The 18,028-nt window shown below is 50.5% G+C and overlaps 1 protein-coding gene across 3 annotated transcripts in view; it reads left to right on the top strand.

Annotated features, from left to right (window-relative positions):
- The window catches only part of Scn4a (sodium channel, voltage-gated, type IV, alpha), a 48,015-nt gene that overhangs the window by 7,967 nt on the left and 22,020 nt on the right, over positions 1-18,028 (top strand). Inside the window, exons 1-11 of one of the 3 annotated variants that reach the window (XM_030245472.1) lie at positions 2,451-2,471; positions 7,802-8,476; positions 8,575-8,693; positions 8,801-8,890; positions 9,193-9,321; positions 9,745-9,836; positions 11,864-12,178; positions 13,316-13,379; positions 13,560-13,701; positions 15,073-15,282; positions 16,018-16,171. In XM_030245472.1, coding sequence (XP_030101332.1) covers positions 8,204-8,476; positions 8,575-8,693; positions 8,801-8,890; positions 9,193-9,321; positions 9,745-9,836; positions 11,864-12,178; positions 13,316-13,379; positions 13,560-13,701; positions 15,073-15,282; positions 16,018-16,171 — 1,588 coding nt within the window. In that variant the 5' untranslated portion in view covers positions 2,451-2,471; positions 7,802-8,203. Of the gene's footprint in view, positions 1-2,450; positions 2,472-7,801; positions 8,477-8,574; positions 8,694-8,800; positions 8,891-9,192; positions 9,322-9,744; positions 9,837-11,863; positions 12,179-13,315; positions 13,380-13,559; positions 13,702-15,072; positions 15,283-16,017; positions 16,172-18,028 lie in introns of those variants that run through there. The other 2 variants (XM_006531987.3, NM_133199.2) reach the window with 2 other exon arrangements.

Genomic DNA, 18,028 nt, shown 5'->3' with positions numbered 1-18,028 from the left:
CCACATGAGAGATTGCTGCTGTCGATGAATGAATTTCTGGATATTTGAAGACAACCCCCCCCCCACCAAGAAAAAGATATGAACCTTTCCAAAAAGGAAGGTTCTAGAAGTATGTGAAAGCATCTGGGGTTAGGAGACTATCCTGAGCTGTGTTTGGCCAATTGTTTGGCATGTTTAGCATCGCAGATACTCATTCGTGGTAGATGGGCTTGATCTCAGAGGAAACCAGCATCCAGCAGATAGACTGGGGTGTCCTGAGGCTTAGGAGGGGCAAGTGACCAAGGTCTTTGTAGCCCAGACATCGACTTATGTTAAGCTTGTATCCAGCAGCTTTTCTGTGGTTGTTTCCAGTTCTTAGAATCTTTTGGTCAGTTCTGACTTTGTCACCTGTCAACAGGACAGTTGTCTTTTCTCTTCTCTTCTCTTCTCTTCTTTCTCTTCTCTTCTCTTCTCTTCTCTTCTCTTCTCTTCTCTTCTCTTCTCTTCTCTTCCTTTCTTTCCTTTCCTTTTCCCTTTCCTTTTCCTTTCTCTCTCTCTCTCTCTCTCTCTCTCTCTCTCTCTCTCTCTTTCTTTCTTTCTTTTTTCTTTTTTTTCTTTTTTTTTTTTTTGAGACAGGGTTTCTCTGTGTAGCCCTGGCTGTCCTGGAACTCACTCTGTAGACCAGGCTGGCCTCAAACTCAGAAATCTGTCTGCCTCTGCCTCCCGAGTGCTGGGATCCAAGGCATGCACCACCACGCCCGGCTCAGTTGTATTTTCATCCTTCCCAATTGTTCTATTTTATTTCCTTGTCTTGTCTTATTGCAAAGGTAAACCATTCGGTCAGGTTGTTGAGAAGAAGTGAGGAGCCGCCTTTGCTTTGGTTGTGGCTTTCGGTAGAGAATCTTCCGGTTTCTCATCACTAAAGTAAATGCCAACTGAAGTAGCTGCAGGGCTTTCAAGGCAGGGTTTCTGTGTTGCCTGGCTGTCCTTGAACTCACTCTGTGGATCAGGCTGCTTTTAAACTCAGAGATCCACCTGCCTCTGCCTCCCGAGTGCTGGGATTAAAGGTGTGCGCCATCACTACCACCGGCAGAATTCTTCATAAATTGTCTTCATTAACTTGAGGGAATTTCTTTCCTCTCTAATTTACCACAGCCTTATTATGAATAGGGACTATGGGTTTTTTTCTTTTGTTTTTAATTTTTGCTCTCATCCATTGATAATGATCGTGGGATATTTTTTCTTCATTCTATTGATATGAAGTTACATTAACTTTTTGAGCTTGCCTAGCATGTTTGAAATAAATCCCATGAGGCCGTGGTACATAATCCCTTGACATACTGTTGGATATTAAATCAGCTACTATTTTTGTTGAGGTGTATAAAGGTTGAAAAGAGAAGAATCGGGGTAATTTACAGGATGGGGAATTAGACCACAGGTCTTAGAGACATCCAAAGTGATGGCAGACTCTGTCTGCGATGAATGGACACGCAGTGTCCAGGCCAGGGAGAAATCTGGAAGCTGGTGCTCCAATCTGGCTGCCCGGCAGGGAGAGACAATGCTGGGCTGGAGCTGCTCCAGGAGGAGCTGCCTCACCCTCAGCGTCCTCACCCTCAGCTCCCGGCCTGCGGACAGCTGGCCTCAGCCTGGCTCACCATTCCTGACCTTTCCCCACCCCCCAACCTCCCCACCTCCATCCTGCTCTGGCTCACCGTCTCCAGGCCCCCAGGAAGGCCTGATTTACCCACCACTTCCGCCCAAACTTCCTTTTCGAAGGCGGTTTGCATGAGACTTTGCACTTCCTAAATGGGCTCCAGCCTTGGCTCCTGGGAGATAGCTTTAGCCTTGGCTTGGCCTCTCATTTATCACACGCTAAAATTATCTTATTTGCTCCCTATTTACTGCCTGCCTCCTCCCTCTGGAATGCAAGCTCCGTGAGGGCAGGGACTTTACCTCCTCTTTGCTCTGCCCGAGGCCAAGACCAGAGCCGGGCATGTACCACAAACTCCGAAGGTTCGATGAATGAATGAGTGAACTTGTGGTCTGGGAAGTTGTGGTTGCCGAGTCTCAGTTCCCTGTTGGGAGCGCTGCTCTCTCAGGTCTTTCAAACACCAATATTCTCATTTGCACTGGGAAAAGGTTGCCCTGAGGACCCCTAACCCTCACCCTCAAGTGCCACAACTCGGGCCAGACTGGGACAGAGTTAGGTGGAAGGAGCGGTCATCCTACCAGGCTCACACCTCACTGTATCCCAAGAAGCCTACCACATGGTGACTTAGTGTCATGGAGTCTCTGTTGACGCTTTGTCCCTACCAGGAACATCCATACACCACAGCTGTCTTTTTGTCCTGTCACTGCTACCACCAAAGACAATGTGACTCTCCCCATCTGTTCCAGATGCATGGGAAGGGCAGGCAGAAGGGGCTCACTCCTGGGCGGCAGTGACTCCATTTGACTTCCCAGCCCTGGGAGGGATTCTCCAAGGCTACAAGGTGAAGTCTGCTCTCCTCAGGCCTGGCAGCAACCGTAACCGCCCCCTACCATCCACCTCTCCCCATCCTATTCCCTGCATGGCTTCTGTGACCCATATGAGTCTCCAGTGTCCTGCCCTTACCCTGGCTGTCCCCTCTCCCTGGGATATCCTTCTCCTCCATCCATTGGGACCCACCTGAAAAGGTCATCCTCCTTCCTCCTACTTGGAAGTAATCTCTCACACCTGAGCTCCTCCAGCACCAGCCACGCCCTTCTTGAAGATGGGCTCTGAGTCATCTTGTCGAAGCCCTGTATGCTCAGGACCACTTTCCCCAGACTGTCAGCTCTCTGCAAGCATCTAACTGTGCTTAACGCATGGCTATCTCAGCTTTTGAGATGTGAACAGAACGGATAGAGGGATGGATGGATAGATGGGTGGATGGATGGACAGACCGATGGATGAATAAATGGATTGGTAGATGAAGCATAGAAAAGCCCATGAGGTCCCTAGAAGGTCTGTATCCAAGGCTCACCCTTATTGGTATTTTTGTTTTAAGGCAGGGTCTCACTATGTAGCCCCAGCTGGCATAGAACTTTAGAGAACTTTAGGCTATGCTGATCTCAAATTCACAGAGATCTGATGTCTCACTTCCAAAGTGCTGATTAAAGGCATGTGCCACCATGCCTGACACACTTTCTAAATACCCACCACATGCCCAGTGCTGGGACTAGCCATGGTGATGTAGACAGGCACAGTTGCTGCTTGCTGGGACTAGCCATGGTGACACAGACAGGCACAGTTGCTGCTTGTGTTGACATTTCCATCTCGTGGAGAATACACACAAAACAAATGAGGCAAGCATTTACAACTTATGAAAAGTAATGCCAATGGGATGCAGGGGTGTGTGGTAAGAAGAAGAGGAAGAACTCTCTCAAAATAGAAGTCAGAGAGGGAACTACCATGGGAAAAGAAAGGGGGGGCTGTGGGGTTCCAGAGACAGAGGGGAGCTTGGTAAAATCCCAAAGGCAGGAACAAGGTCAAGGAAGACAATGGGACTGGAACAGAGTGCCCAGGGTGACAGCAATAGACAAAAGTGAGGGAAGTAGGCAGGGTCAAAGCGCCAGGACCTGGGCCACCACCACAGGAGGCTTAGGTTGTATTCCAAGCACATTAGAGAGTTTTAACAGAAACACAAGCCAACTTTTATTTTGAAGAATCAGTGGCTGCCTTTGTAGGACTGATTCAGAAGATAAGTGGCAAAGATAGTGGTAGTAGGAGACAGGCTACCCCTGGAAATGTCTGTGGTGTGGGCATGAGAGTTTGGGAAAAGATGGGTTTCCATGCATTATGGAACTATGGCTCAATAGGGCTTGTGTATGGAACCACTGAAAACCCACAAAAGCTCTGTTCCAATTGTGTGCGGCAGGGGCAGGGTAGGGAGGACATCTCAGCATTGTGGAGCTGTCCAGAGGCCAGTGTAGAATTCAAAGGAAAAGGTTCGTTTTATTCCTATGGCATTTTCTACCATCATAGAAATGATGGCGCTCCATGAGGGCGGAGCCCTGCGCATCTCAGAGATCGTGTACAGAAAGGGCCATACCGCAGAAATTGTTAAGGAGCAACTAGAGAGGAAGACAAACCATGAGTGTAATCCCATGGAGACCGAGGGAACAGAATTTTCCAGAGAGGGGCTGTGGCCTACTGGGCTGACCGCTCCTGAGAGGTCAAGAGAGGGGAGGGGAGGAACGGGTGCTGTGGACTTGGCAGAGCGCATTAGTGATTCCATAAAAACAGTTCCGGTTGAGCAGGGGGGTGGGGAGGGGTGATAGCAGCCGGGCTGGAAGGGGTTGAGGAGGGAGCAACAGGTAAGGTAGTGGAGACAGCTGGTGTAGAGACTTTCCAAGAAGTTCTGCGAACAGAGAAAGGAAGACCGGAAACTGGATGGTGGGAGGTGTGAGGTGCGGGCTGATGAGTGGCAGCTGTCATTAGTGTTAATGTAGAAGTCAGTCATCCCTGAGCAGGAGACAGAAAAGACCTGCAGAGAGAGGTCACGGGGAAGCACGGAGCCCAGGGATTGGGTGCACGTGTGAGGACCAGACGGTGGTGGTGGTTGTTATTATTATTGTTATTATTATTATTATTAGGTTGGTTTGTTAGTTTTTCTTTTCTTTTTAATATTTATTTATTCATTCATTTGTTTTTGGCTGTCCTGAAACTTGTTCTGTAGACCAGGCTGGCCTTGAACTTCAGAGATCCACCTGCCTCTGCTTTTAAGTGCTGGGACTAAAGGTGTGTACCATCAGCTACAAATATTCTTTTTTTTTAACATTTACTTATTTTAATGTTTGTGAGTACACTGTACACTGTTTTCAGACACACCAGAAGAGGGCATCGGATCCCATCACAGATGGTTGTGAGTCACCATGTGGTTACTGGGAATTGAACTCAGGACCTCTAGAAGAGCAGTCAGTGCTCTTAACCTCTGAGACATCTCTCCAGCCCCTAATAGTTAGTTTTTCAAGACAGGACTTCTCTATGTAGCCCTGGCACTCACTCTGTAGACCAGACTTGATACAAACTCAGAGATCTACCTGCCTCTGCCTCCTGAGTGCTGGGATTAAAGGTGTGAGCCACCATGCCCGGAATTGTGGAATAATGTAGTATTAACTATTAATATTTATTATTATTATTATTATTATTATTATTATTATTATTATATGCTAGGAAGGGGGAAGAATGAAGAGTCAGGGAAGTGGAGATGACTGTGAACTTGACTCCATGCTGACTTTCTGTAGGAAGACGAGGCAGCGTCGTCAAGGGAATGTTAAGGGGAGAGTGTGGGCATTTGAAAGAGTGTTAGATGACATGAAGCATTCAAAGAGTGCTTTTGAAAGGCCTCATGGGAAACACTGCAGGGATGGGAAATGGTTTGGTCTGCAAGGCACACATGGTACAGGCTTGAGAATCTGACTGCAAGCCTCAGCTCCCACACAAAACGAACAAAACCCCAGACAGACAATACAGGATGTGGTAGAATAGATGTGTTATCCCAGCCCTGAGGAAGGGGGCATCCCCACAAACAGCTACCATAGGTGATGTGATCATGGAGCTGTAGGTAAGGGTGGGCACACCTTTAGTCCCAGCACTCAGAAGGCAAAGTCAGCAGATTTCAGAGTTCAAGGCCAGCCTGGTCTACAGAGTGAGTTCCAGGACAGCCAGGGCTACACAGAGAAACCCTGTCTCCAAAAACAAAGTAACTATTATTTTTATTGTATGAGTATTTTGCCTGCACATACCTCTGTTCGCCAGGTGTGTGCCAGTCTCTGTGGGGATCAGAAGAGGGCATCAGACCCCCTGAAACAGACATTACAGATGGCTGTGAGCCACTGTGTGGGTGCTGGGAATGCAGATAATTTCCCCTCACACAGCAGAACAACCAAGTGTGAAGTGGCTTCAGGATTGGTAAAAGGCTAGGAGGGTTGGGAGGTGATTTTGAGGGGAAAAGTGTTGCCATAACAGAGACCAGAAGTGGGCCAGTGGGGTGGGCCACAACATTTCCAAGACTTGGGAGCAGGGCAGGATGCTGGGGGGAGGGGTCAGCTGAGAGAAACACTGGGGTTGTCCCTGCGCTCCTGTGAATTCAGATGAGGCTAGTTTCCTCGAGGGCTGGACTAGACCCAGACTGTGGTGTTGGGCTATTGTGGTCCCTCTGGGCTCCAGTGTGGGACAGAGGGCAGCACCAGAATCAGGGTATTGCTGCCAAGATGGCTTCAGGCTGGGTGGGTCCCTCTGAGGTCATCTGGCAGGCCAGCATTGCCTATATGATAAGATGCGAGCTCTTGTATAGGGTCAGGGTAAAGTATATATGACAGACTGAGTGTCTCTGTGAGGGGCTGCAGCTCAGACCTGTGTGTGTATGTGTGTGTGTGTGTGTGTGTGTGTGTGTGTGTGTGTGTGTGTGTTGCGTGTGTGCTTGCACACAGCAGGGTCACTGACCGGCTGGAAACCAGCAGAGTCATCCCCCAGAAACATGACTCCCTGGAACCTGGCAAGAAGCAGCTGGGTAGCGGGCAAGGGGGTGTGGCCAGCTCTGCCCAATGGCTCTGGCCCTTCCCTGTCATCTGCTCTATCTGTTGACCAAGCCTGAGAAGTATGTACAATGACCAGAGCCTCTGTGTCCGAGTCTTCTGTGAGAGGGCCGTACTTGATGTTGATCTGGGAGCCTGTTAGGGTGAAGGTTCTAGGATCCACCCATGTGTGTGCATGCTCTGTCTGTCTCTGTCTCTCTCTTTCTCTGTGTATGTGTGTGTGTGCACATGTGCTTATAGAGGCCGGAGGAGTGCATTGACCATTTTGCTTTCTCCCTACCCACCTCATTTCTTTGAGACAGCTCGTTCCTGGAATCTGGAGCTAAGCTAATGGCCAACGAGACCCTGAAACCATCCTTCTCTGCTCCTGCCCCAGCACTGGGGTTACAAATGTGCATGAGGTTATCCCATCCCCCTTTACTTTTAAACTTGAATACTAGAATCCCTCCTGGGGTCCTTATATGTTCTTACCCACTGAGCCATGCTTGCAGAGGCCAGAGGAGGCCTCTAAATATGCCCTCAGTCCCATATTGGCCTTTCAGTGGCCTCGAGGAACTAGACCGGTGTTCTGTTTGTTGCAGGAATCATTCCTCAACATCTATTTCCAATAACTAACCGAGCCCAGCCCTTCTGTGGGGAGCAGGAGCCAGAGAAGGTGGAGGGGCTACCTTAAGGATGGTCCACCTGCTGCTTATAAAGTCCAAGGCTTCTGCTGAGCCTTCCTTCTCCATTCCAGTTCATAAGAGAACAGTGACCAAAACCCGTTCCCATGGGGCGGGGGCTCTAACCCTGCCCTACTGGAATTGTCCATCTCTTTATCCCCATTACCTTCCCTGGCCATCTAAGTTAGCAGTCCCAGGTCTTCTGACACCCCCACCTGTACCTTACATCTTCTTCCAGCAACATCTGCCCAGAGGTTTTAATTGCAGAGAGCCATGGGAGGAAGGCACTGAGATCCCGTGCAGACCCGGGCTCTTTCTTTGTTCCTTCTCTCCAGGCTAAGATGACAAATACAGACAGGGCCCACATTCTTCTGAGCTTGTCTCTGGTAGATATCATCCTTTGGCACTGACTCTTGCTGAAACCTCAATGGTCTCCGCCCACATCTCCTGCTAGCCCGTATCACCCAATCCACATGACCTTCAAGCCGAAATTCTTTTTTATAGTCGTGTTTTAGGGTAACCCTACCATCACCCTCACCCTTGTCCATCTGGAGGTCATATAGACAGCCAGTACAGATTCTCTCTCTGTGTCCCTATAGGTTGAAGTCACACAGTTCCTGGCATCTGAACCCAGGAGACAGTTCAGGACAGTGGGGCATTGGCCCCAAGTTCCTAAGGCTGGAGAAGATCTGGTTTGCTTTCTGTTGATCCTGAAGCTGGCACAACCTATTGCTGAGAAGAGAACACAGTGGGGCCTGGGGTGGGGGGATGCTCCGTGCCCAGTGTCCTGTGCATCAGCACACTCAGGTCTTGCAGGCACATCTCTCAGCTCCAACAAGACCAGGACACCCACCTCCCTGACCCAACTCCTGGGCAGGCAGAGAGTGAGGCATACACAGTAGACCCAGGGCGTTAGTGACCACCCAAAACCCAAGGACTGCGGGCTGTAGCTGCTCCGTCTTTGCCTACCACCCTCTGGCCCCTGAGCCCAGAATGCAAGGATGGCCAGCTCATCTCTGCCCACCCTGGTCCCCCCTGGTCCCCACTGCCTGCGCCCCTTCACCCCAGAGTCCCTGGCAGCCATAGAACAGCGGGCAATGGAGGAGGAAGCCCGGCTGCAGCGGAACAAGCAAATGGAGATTGAAGAGCCTGAGCGGAAGCCACGCAGTGACCTGGAAGCTGGCAAGAACCTCCCACTCATCTATGGGGACCCCCCACCTGAAGTCATTGGCGTCCCCCTGGAGGACCTGGACCCTTACTACAGTGACAAGAAGGTCCGTGTGTGGGAGGGCTCCCTGTCTGTCCGTCCGTCTGTCCGTCCATCCTTCCATCCATCTGTCTGCCAGGCTCACCGTTTCTCTCCCTGCCTCAGACCTTCATTGTGCTCAACAAAGGAAAGGCCATCTTCCGATTCTCTGCCACCCCTGCCCTCTACATGCTGAGCCCCTTCAGCATCGTCCGGCGGGTGGCTATCAAGGTGCTCATCCACGCATATCCTGCCTACGTGGGAGAGGTGGGGAGGTTAGGGGTGGGCAGGAGACCTTCCTGTGCCCTCCTCTTCCCAGCTGCTCCCTCTCTTTCCTTGACCCGCCCCCCACGCTGTTCAGCATGTTCATCATGATCACCATCTTGACCAACTGCGTGTTCATGACCATGAGCAACCCGCCTTCTTGGTCCAAGGACGTGGAGTAAGTGTGTGTCTCCCCCACCCCCCTCCCCCCAACCAAACTCCCTCTCCCAGGTCTGCACTCAGTGTTCAGAGTGATGCTGCTTCTATCTTTCAGGGGAGACATTGTCCCTGTGACACAACACCTTAAGCCAAGGTGGAGTGGGCATGCTCTCTCCCTCACAGATGTCCCAGCCCTGGGTAGCCTTATGCTATCTTGGTACCTTTGCTCCTCCAGTGCCCACAGTTGCCAGGCACACACACACACACACACACACACGCACACACGGCATACTCAGCCCTGACCGGCCCTCTTCTCTCCAGGTACACCTTCACAGGGATCTACACCTTTGAGTCCCTCATTAAGATGCTGGCCCGAGGCTTTTGCATTGATGACTTCACATTCCTCCGAGACCCCTGGAACTGGCTGGACTTCAGTGTCATCACAATGGCGTGAGCAGGACCAGAGGCTGGGGTGGAAGCTGCAAGAGGGCCAATGCACCAAAGCGGGCACTGACAGGTGGTGGGGGCTATTGATCACTTATGCCTAGTGAGCCACATGATCTAGGGCATTCTCAGAGACCAGTGTCCCCTCCTGGAGCTATGTACACCTTAGCGGGGCAGCCTGACTCAGAGCTCCACAGCCAGCGGGTGACCAGGGATGTCCTTGTCCTTCCATTCTCTAGCAGTAAAACCCAGCACTATTCTTCCCAACTCTTGGGCTAAAACAGGACCTTTGGGGGTTTTGTGACCTCACTTTCCTCTCCTTGTGATAATCCCAATTGCAAGAAATTCTTCAGGAATCCTCATTCTGGACCCAGAGACACTTGATTTCTGTCCCAGCTCTGACATGCCCCACCTCAATTTCCCACTCAGGTACGTGACAGAGTTTGTGGACTTGGGCAACATCTCAGCCCTGAGGACCTTCCGTGTGCTGCGGGCCCTGAAAACCATCACGGTCATCCCAGGTATTGGGAGGGGTGGGGACTCTCTGCCTGACCATGGGAAAACATAAATATCTGCATTACGATCCCTAACGGGTTATTAAGTAGCAATAAAAATGACTTTATGGTTGGGGGTCACTGCACATGAGGAATTGTATTAAAGGGTTAGGAAGGTTGAGAACCACCGATCTGTAAGATGCTTAAAACAGCATCTTCTAGGGCCCAGGCGTTTACACTAGGGAGAATTCTGCCTGAGATACAAGGAGACCAGATGAGCTCAGAGCTCTACTTGATAGTGATTCCAAAAAGGACAAGCACCAGTCCTCGGTGCTCTCAGAGGAAAGTATCACCTCCATCCCAGCAGGCGATTCCAAAGTAATTAATCAAGAAGAACCAGGGCCTAGAGGGATGGCTAAGTGTTCAGAGTGACAAGAGTTTCCAACACACATCGGGCTCAGCTGCCCCTCACCCCAGCTCCATGAGACCCAACATCCTCTTCTGACCTCCTTGGGTACCAGCACACACATGTGCATATGTACATGCATACATGCACACATATGCGAAAGTAAACCAAGCAAAACCAAAATGATTTCTAATAAAAAGAAGAATGAGGCACACAGCTAGCTACTCAGAAAACCCCAGCATGGTGGGTGGGTCCACACCTGCAATCCTAGCACCAGAGAGACCAAATGATTCCAATCGTGAGACGGTCCTGTGCTCTATATAGACTCTCAGTCTCAAACACTATATACATGCATATGTATGTATATATGCATGCTTATATACATTTATGCACACACTACCTGCAGAGAGCAGGAGGTGTAACTCAGTGGTTGATTTCTTCTTGCTTTGCATTGTGAGGTCCTGGGTTTATCCCCAGCATCAGAAAGCATAGACAGAACCTGTAAACAGCTTACTCAGGGAGGACAGATTATCCCAAAGGGACGGCAAGCAGGCTGTGGAGGAGAGACACAGCTCACTCAGTCCTTATGCTAGGAAGTATGGTGGTCCTCGATAGTCCAGAGCTCTTTCGTGCACTGGAGACCTGTGAGACACGCAGCACTGATGGAGTTCACTAAACGCCTTCCTCTTCAGCATCTTCAGTATTCAGGAGGGCTTTCAAAGGGGAATGCTGAACATCTGGTTTCCATGTCAGGAAAAGAAGGGAGAAATGAATGACCAGGTCCAAGAAGGAAGCTGTGACTTCCTTCAATGACAGAAATCTGTCCTATGGAATTCCATCAGAATTGTTTTCTTACCTCTGTGTCTGGTGGAACGAATGTCTATCCAAAGAGACACTGGGTTTTTGTTTGTTTGTTTGTTTGTTTGTTTGTTTGGTTGGTTGGTTGGTTTGGTTTTTGAGACAGGGTTTCTCTGTTTAGCCCTGACTGTCCTAGAACTTGTTCTGTAGACTAGGCTAGCCTCAAATTCAGAGATCTACCTGCCTCTGCCTCTGCCTCTGCCTCTGCCTCTGCCTCTGCCTCTGCCTCTGCCTCTGCCTCTGCCTCTGCCTCTGCCTCTGCCTCTGCCTCTGCCTCTGCCTCTGCCTCTGCCTCTGCCTCTGCCTCTTGAGTACTGGGATTAAAGATATGCACCACTGCTCTGCATGAAGACACTGATTTTCAAAATCAGTTTAGAGATTTTTAAGGTGAACCCCACTGGTCCTTGGGTATTAATCAGTAATGGACTCTAGGGTACTGCCTTTCCCAAACACGGTGGCTTCCCCTTTTCTTTAAGGGCACAGTGAGATGAGGGACGGTTTTGAGAACACATTTTGGAAGCGCTAACCTAGTGACACTAAATTTCTCTGTCTGCTTTTGTGTGGTTCTGAGGTCAGGCGGCAGCCCATTGGATCTTAGAGGTCATTCTTCTGCGGGCAAAGCCGAGCTCCACACGGGGGAAGTGCTTAGGAAAGGCTTGCTATAGGGAGACCTCAGGGAAGAGGCTGTGAGGAGTGAAACCAGAGATGGAGCTGGCTGAGGCTCAGGGTGGGAGCCCCTCGACCATCCCACCCTTACCCCTGTTGACGCTTTTGCCCTGCCTGTGACCAGGGCTGAAGACGATCGTGGGAGCCCTGATCCAGTCTGTGAAAAAGCTCTCGGATGTGATGATCCTCACTGTCTTCTGCCTGAGCGTCTTTGCCCTGGTGGGGCTGCAGCTTTTCATGGGAAACCTGCGTCAGAAGTGCGTGCGTTGGCCCCCGCCCATGAATGACACCAACACCACGTGGTATGGTAATGATACGTGGTACGGCAATGACACCTGGTACGGCAATGACACCTGGTATGGCAATGACACTTGGAACAGCCAGGAGAGCTGGGTCAGCAACTCTACCTTTGACTGGGAGGCCTACATCAATGACGAAGGTGAGAAGGGAGGTAGACGGGCTAGAGGAGATACCTGGCTCCTCAGGTACCCATTGTCTCAGCTGCTTCTTCAGAGAAGACATAGCTTATGTCCATCCCTCTCCAGCTTGGGTAGCAGCCTCTAGCAGGTCTCTCAGCCATGACCCTTAGAACTGTTTCGTATTAAATGGAGTATGGCAAAACCTCCCTCAAAGGGTTAATGTGATGACGACAGACAGACCATTTTAAAATCCTGCATCTGTCAGGCTGAGAGAGCTCAATCCACAAAGTGCTTGCCCCACAAAGCTGAGGACTCAAGGTTAATCCCCAGAGCCTGTGTAAACAACCAGGCACAATGGCACATGTCTGTAGTTCCAGCTCTGGGGGAGTGGAAGCAGGCAGGTCCCAGGAGCTCGCTGTGCAGCGAGCCAACCCTGCTTCATTGGCAAGCCCCAGATCGTAAGGAGAGAATTCTGAAAAAAGTGTACCATTGGTCCTGAGAAACAGCACCCGAGGTTGCCCTGGGAGATACACACACACACACACACACACACACACACGCACACACACACACACGAACGCACACACGTGTGTGCTAAGGCTCTCACTGTACAAAGAGACAGTCTATCATCCTTCTATAGCCTAAGCATATTCTCCTTTCCCACATTCTGTGTGCCCTCCCTGGTAGAGCTGTTGCCAGTCACATCCCATTTGCGTGGTTGTCCTTTACAGCACACACAACACACATACACAGTCTCACGCAGTCACTATTACACACAGTGTCCTCATGGGAATAGTGTCCTTCCTTCACTGTGGTCTCTAGATTCCAACCCCAACCCCTCCCCAGTGCACACACAGAAACATGCCTTTTTGACCATTGGGCCTTATTAGGGCTCTGGTGAATCCTGACTTCATAACCACAGCAGGTACCAAGCTGATGTGGCTTAGCGCTGAGCCCATGCAGTTTATCCACTGGAGACCCTGGAGTTCGGAACTGTTCGTAAAAGACGGGGCTGAGGGGGGCAGGGAGTGTCTGTGTGGCCTCTTTGGGCACACAGATCTGTTGATGTGTACATGTGATAGATATGTGATGTGTACATGTGTTTCCTGGGCTTCTGTGTGGTAACATGTCTTCTTTGTGACCTCTGATTCCCAAAGGGAACTTCTATTTCTTGGAGGGCTCCAATGATGCCCTGCTCTGTGGGAATAGCAGTGATGCCGGGTGAGTTGTGGGGCCAAAGTGTACCCTGGTATTCTGGGGTGGAGAGAAGGTGAGGGAACCAGTGGTCGAGAATAGAAAGCTTTCATGCTTAGAGGACATATGGAGACCTGGGGATCCCCCCATCTTCATCTGTCTTCAGATCTCTTCTCTCCCTAAGGCAGCCCCCCCTTTTACTACCAGGCACTGCCCTGAGGGCTACGAATGCATGAAGGCTGGGAGGAACCCCAACTATGGCTACACCAGCTACGACACCTTCAGCTGGGCCTTCCTGGCTCTCTTCCGTCTCATGACGCAGGACTACTGGGAGAACCTTTTCCAGCTGGTACAGATGCCCCCACTCTGCTGTTTGGCCCCACAGACACACTTCATGCCACTCTCCTCAGAGCTTCACAGAGCCCACCCACAATGGCCAGACCCCCACTGCACTGTCTCCCCTAAGGGACTTCTTCAGTCCCACTGTGGGCTCTTAGAAATCCCTGGCTGGAGCCAAACCAGTCCTTTTCCTTTTCTGTTTTTGCTTTATGAGCTGAGAGTCTAGGCCTGCCATAGACTCAGGCCCAGGAATCTCCTAGCCTCAGAGAAACCAGTAAGATAGCCAATGGAGAAACTGAACCCTGTCCCCCTCCACAATGACAGTTGACCTTCCATATCTGTAGGCTCTGCCTCTGTATTCAACCAACTATAAATTGAAAATACTTGTTAGAAAATGGAGCAGAGAGTGGTGGCATGTGCCTTTAATTCAGCACTTGGGAGGCAGAGGCAGCCAGATCTCTGAGTTTGAAGCCAGCCTGGTCTACAGAATGAATTTCAGGACAGCCAGGGCTATATAGAGAAACCCTGTCTTGAAAAAACAAAACAAAACAAATGAAAACAAATAAAACAGGCTGGGTGTGTGGCTCAGTGGGAGAGTACTTACCTAGTGCACACAAGGTACTGTGTCCAAGTCCCGGTAATGTGTGAGAGATAAAGTATTTCAGAAGGAAAAACTGTACCTATAGATGAGACCCCTTTTCAGAAAACACACACAGATATTCTATGGGCAAAGATATTTATTCCATAACTTAGCAAGCCCAGCCACGATATGTGTAGCACTTATATTGTATTAGATACCATGGGTCATCTAGAAAGGATTAGAAGAGGGGGCTGTACCTAGGTTGGATGCAAACACTGCATCCTTTCCTAGAGGAGCCATGAGCATCTGCAGGTCTTGATATAACCAATTCCCAGGGTACCAAGGGATGCCTGCACTTGGTCTTTACTGTGTGTGTGGCAGGTGGGTTGAGAATGAACGATTTCCTCTGATCTTTGGCAGCGTTTCTAACAAGATTAATAATAACAATGATCATAGGTCTATTGTTCATTGAATGTGTACTAGGCACCAGGATATGGGGTAAGGCAAGGTTTCAGGCCCTGTTTGTTGTTTGTCCATCCTGGTTTTCTGGCCTCAGGGTGCCTATGTGGACTCCACGCAGCTCTGATATGGGAGGCTGGAATGCCTGGGTCACTCACAAAATATTTTGAGGTTCTCTAGAATATGGCTGGCTTGCTGAGGATGGCCATACCTTGTCTCCAAGACCCCCAAATCCCTGGGCTGTTTGAGGGACCCTCCTCTGCTTCCCCACCTGAGCAACAGCTGTGCAGAAGGGTCCCATGGAGACCGCTGATGCCTTTCTCCTTCTCTTCGCATCCCCAGACCCTTCGAGCCGCTGGCAAGACCTACATGATCTTCTTTGTGGTCATCATCTTCCTGGGTTCCTTCTACCTCATCAATCTGATCCTGGCGGTGGTGGCCATGGCATATGCTGAGCAGAATGAGGCTACCCTGGCCGAAGACCAGGAGAAAGAGGAGGAGTTCCAACAGATGCTTGAAAAATTCAAAAAACATCAGGAGGAACTGGAAAAGGTGTGGACCCAGGCAGGGAGCTTGGGATGAGGAGCCAAGGGTCTCCCTGCCTCTGGCCTGGACTTAGTGACTGGTTCCTTCCAGGCAGCCTGGGGGGAGGAGGGGAAAAAGGAAAGAAAGGACTGTGGGGCAAAACGAGCAGAAAGCCCCAGGTTGGGAGCTTTGCTGCCTCAGGACAACCATCACACAGCAGAGTTTGGAACAGTGACATGTGAACTTCCCTCCAGGGTAAAGGCCTATGGCTGCTTGCTTTCTGGGTCCTTGTTGAGGTAGAGGTGGGGCCCACAATTATTCATGGAGCAGCTTCTCTCTTAGGGTTGAGGGTTCTTCAGGGTCAAGGGTCCTCGGTCACCTTGTCTTTACCCTGTCATTCAATTGCCACTAAGGACTGTCCCTTTCCTACATGATTTGACATCAGCTAAGAAAAGCACCTGTCATTCAAAAGTCTCAGTAAGGGTCAGCGTGTTCATACTCCTGCCTCAAAGTGAAATCTCCTTCTTTCCTTTTTCTTTAGAGATTTATTCATTTATTTTATGTATGTGAGTACACTGTCACTGTCTTCAGACACTCCAGAAGAGGGCATCAGACCCCCATTACGGATGGTTGTGAGCCACCATGTGGTTGCTGGGAATTGAACTCAGGACCTCTGGAAGAGCAGTCAGTGCTCTTAACCACTGAGCCATCTCTCCAGCCCCAGAGTAAAATGTCTTAATCGTCATCTTTGCTGACTTATAGGCGAAGGCTGCCCAGGCTCTGGAAGGTGGAGAGGAGGCAGATGGGGACCCAACCCACAGCAAAGACTGCAATGGTAGCCTGGATACATCCGGGGAGAAGGGGCCCCCAAGGCCAAGCTGCAGCGCAGAGAGTGCCATCTCAGATGCTATGGAGGGTGAGTGCCCTGTGCTCCCTTCCCCTCCTACTCTGCCTGCGCTGCCCACCAGGCTTCTTAGCCTCCTGAGCTGTAGGGTGGGGCCTGCTTGGACCCAGTTTCAGGAGGGCAGTAACTTAATATTGACACCAAAGAAATAAGCTGGGTTAAATATAGACATGTCAACCTGGCCCATTGCTGGCTGCAAGGCCAGGCTGTTGCAGGAACTAGGGGCTTCCGGGAGGGCTCTTGGGGCTGCCAAGGCAACGGGGAAGGACAGGCTAATAATACTAACCAGGAAGGCCTGGCGTTCCGGAAACTACTCCACTATTTCCTGGGCACAGGTTAAAGATCGATGGTTAAATCCCCCAAGTAGAATCACAGACTCTCCACAAGTCCTGTGGCACCCCCAAGTCTCAGGAGGAGAATTAAAAATCCGTAACCAGACAGGGCAGACAGAGCATAGTAGATGCGGGGGAACGGATAACTGACTGGAAAGGAAGAAAGAAAGAAAGGAAGAAAGGAAGAAAGGAAGAAAGGAAGAAAGGAAGAAAGGAAGAAAGAAAGAAAGAAAGAAAGAAAGAAAGAAAGAAAGAAAGAAAGAAAGAAAGAAAGAAAGAAAGAAAGGAAGATGGGTGTATGTCGGGGTAAAGAGGAAGGAGAGAGGGAGGGAAGAAGAAAGGAGCAGTAGAGATATGGAAGAAGGAAGGAAATGAGGAAGAAGGGGGCTAGAAAGAATCTCTGGCCCAGAGAAGGGACCCCAGTCGCTCCCCAGGGCTTACTTAGTGTTAAAAGCAGAGTCTAGGGTTCTTCAGGGCTCTGTAAACCTTTGGAGGGATCCATCTCCCTTGACTTTATACTCTGCACTCAAGCGACTGTGTCCTGCCAGAGGGGGGTGGGGGGTGGGGGAAATGGTCCAGGGAAAACTGGGCGGAGCTGACCCAATAAGCTCCCCACCCCCTTTGCTCTTGCTGTGGTCTCTCTCAATCCCATTGAAGCACCCACAGTAGCTCAGGCAGACTAGTCTGGCACAGTCTGCAAAGAGGTTCACTCTTCTCACTCCTCGGTGGAACCCCAGCCCCACTCAGGGTCCCCAAGGGCCTGCCATCCTTCCTAGTGTCTTGCCTTCACCTGCAAAATAGGTGGAGTCAAGACTGTTGTCCCCAGTGCTGGAGAGCCTACCCAGAGGGAGGCCATGTGAAGGAACAGCCCCGTCCCATAGGCCCCACAGCTTGGGGGTGGCAGGAATAGGCAGTTTCCAGAAAGTCTCTGGAGGGAAAGGTGTCTATGCTCAGGGACAGTCTGGAGTGACCTATGTTAACCACCAGCAGGGAGGAAAGGCCTTCAGGAACTCTGGCTGGCAGCACTGGGGACTGTCCCCCTAAAGTGGACTCTCTGTTCCCTAAAGACTCCAGAACCCAGACAGAAGCCAGGGGAATCCCAGTCCCAAGAGCTCAGCTCCAGCTCACTGAGAGGAGGGCATTGTGAGAACTCAATAAAATGGTAGCGTTCAAAGCAGAGCTCTAGGGAGGGGTGTGGGTTAAGGCTTACCAAGGAGGTGTGCGTGAGGGGGCTGAGCTCTGAGAGAGCAGGTCCTGAGAGTGAAGTGTTGTGGGGCGATGCTAGAGAAGGCCTTATTGAGAGGGTGGGCAAAAGAGAGCAGAGAAGGGGGCTGGAGAGATGGCTCAGTGGTTAAGAGCACTGACTGCTCTTCCAGAGGTCCTGAGTTCAATTCCCAGCAACCACATGGTGGCTCACAACCATCTGTAATGGGATCTGATGCCCTCTTCTGGTGTGTCTGAAGACAGCTACAGTGTACTTATATATAATAAATAAATAAATCTTTAAGAGAGAAAGCTGAGCTTACTGGGCAATGTT

The sequence above is a fragment of the Mus musculus genome, chromosome 11 (assembly GCF_000001635.26).
Source record: "Mus musculus strain C57BL/6J chromosome 11, GRCm38.p6 C57BL/6J".
In the NCBI taxonomy this organism is placed as follows: Eukaryota; Metazoa; Chordata; class Mammalia; order Rodentia; family Muridae; genus Mus; species Mus musculus.
Note: the sequence above shows the minus strand (reverse complement) of the source record. Positions and strands in the feature narration are given on the sequence as shown.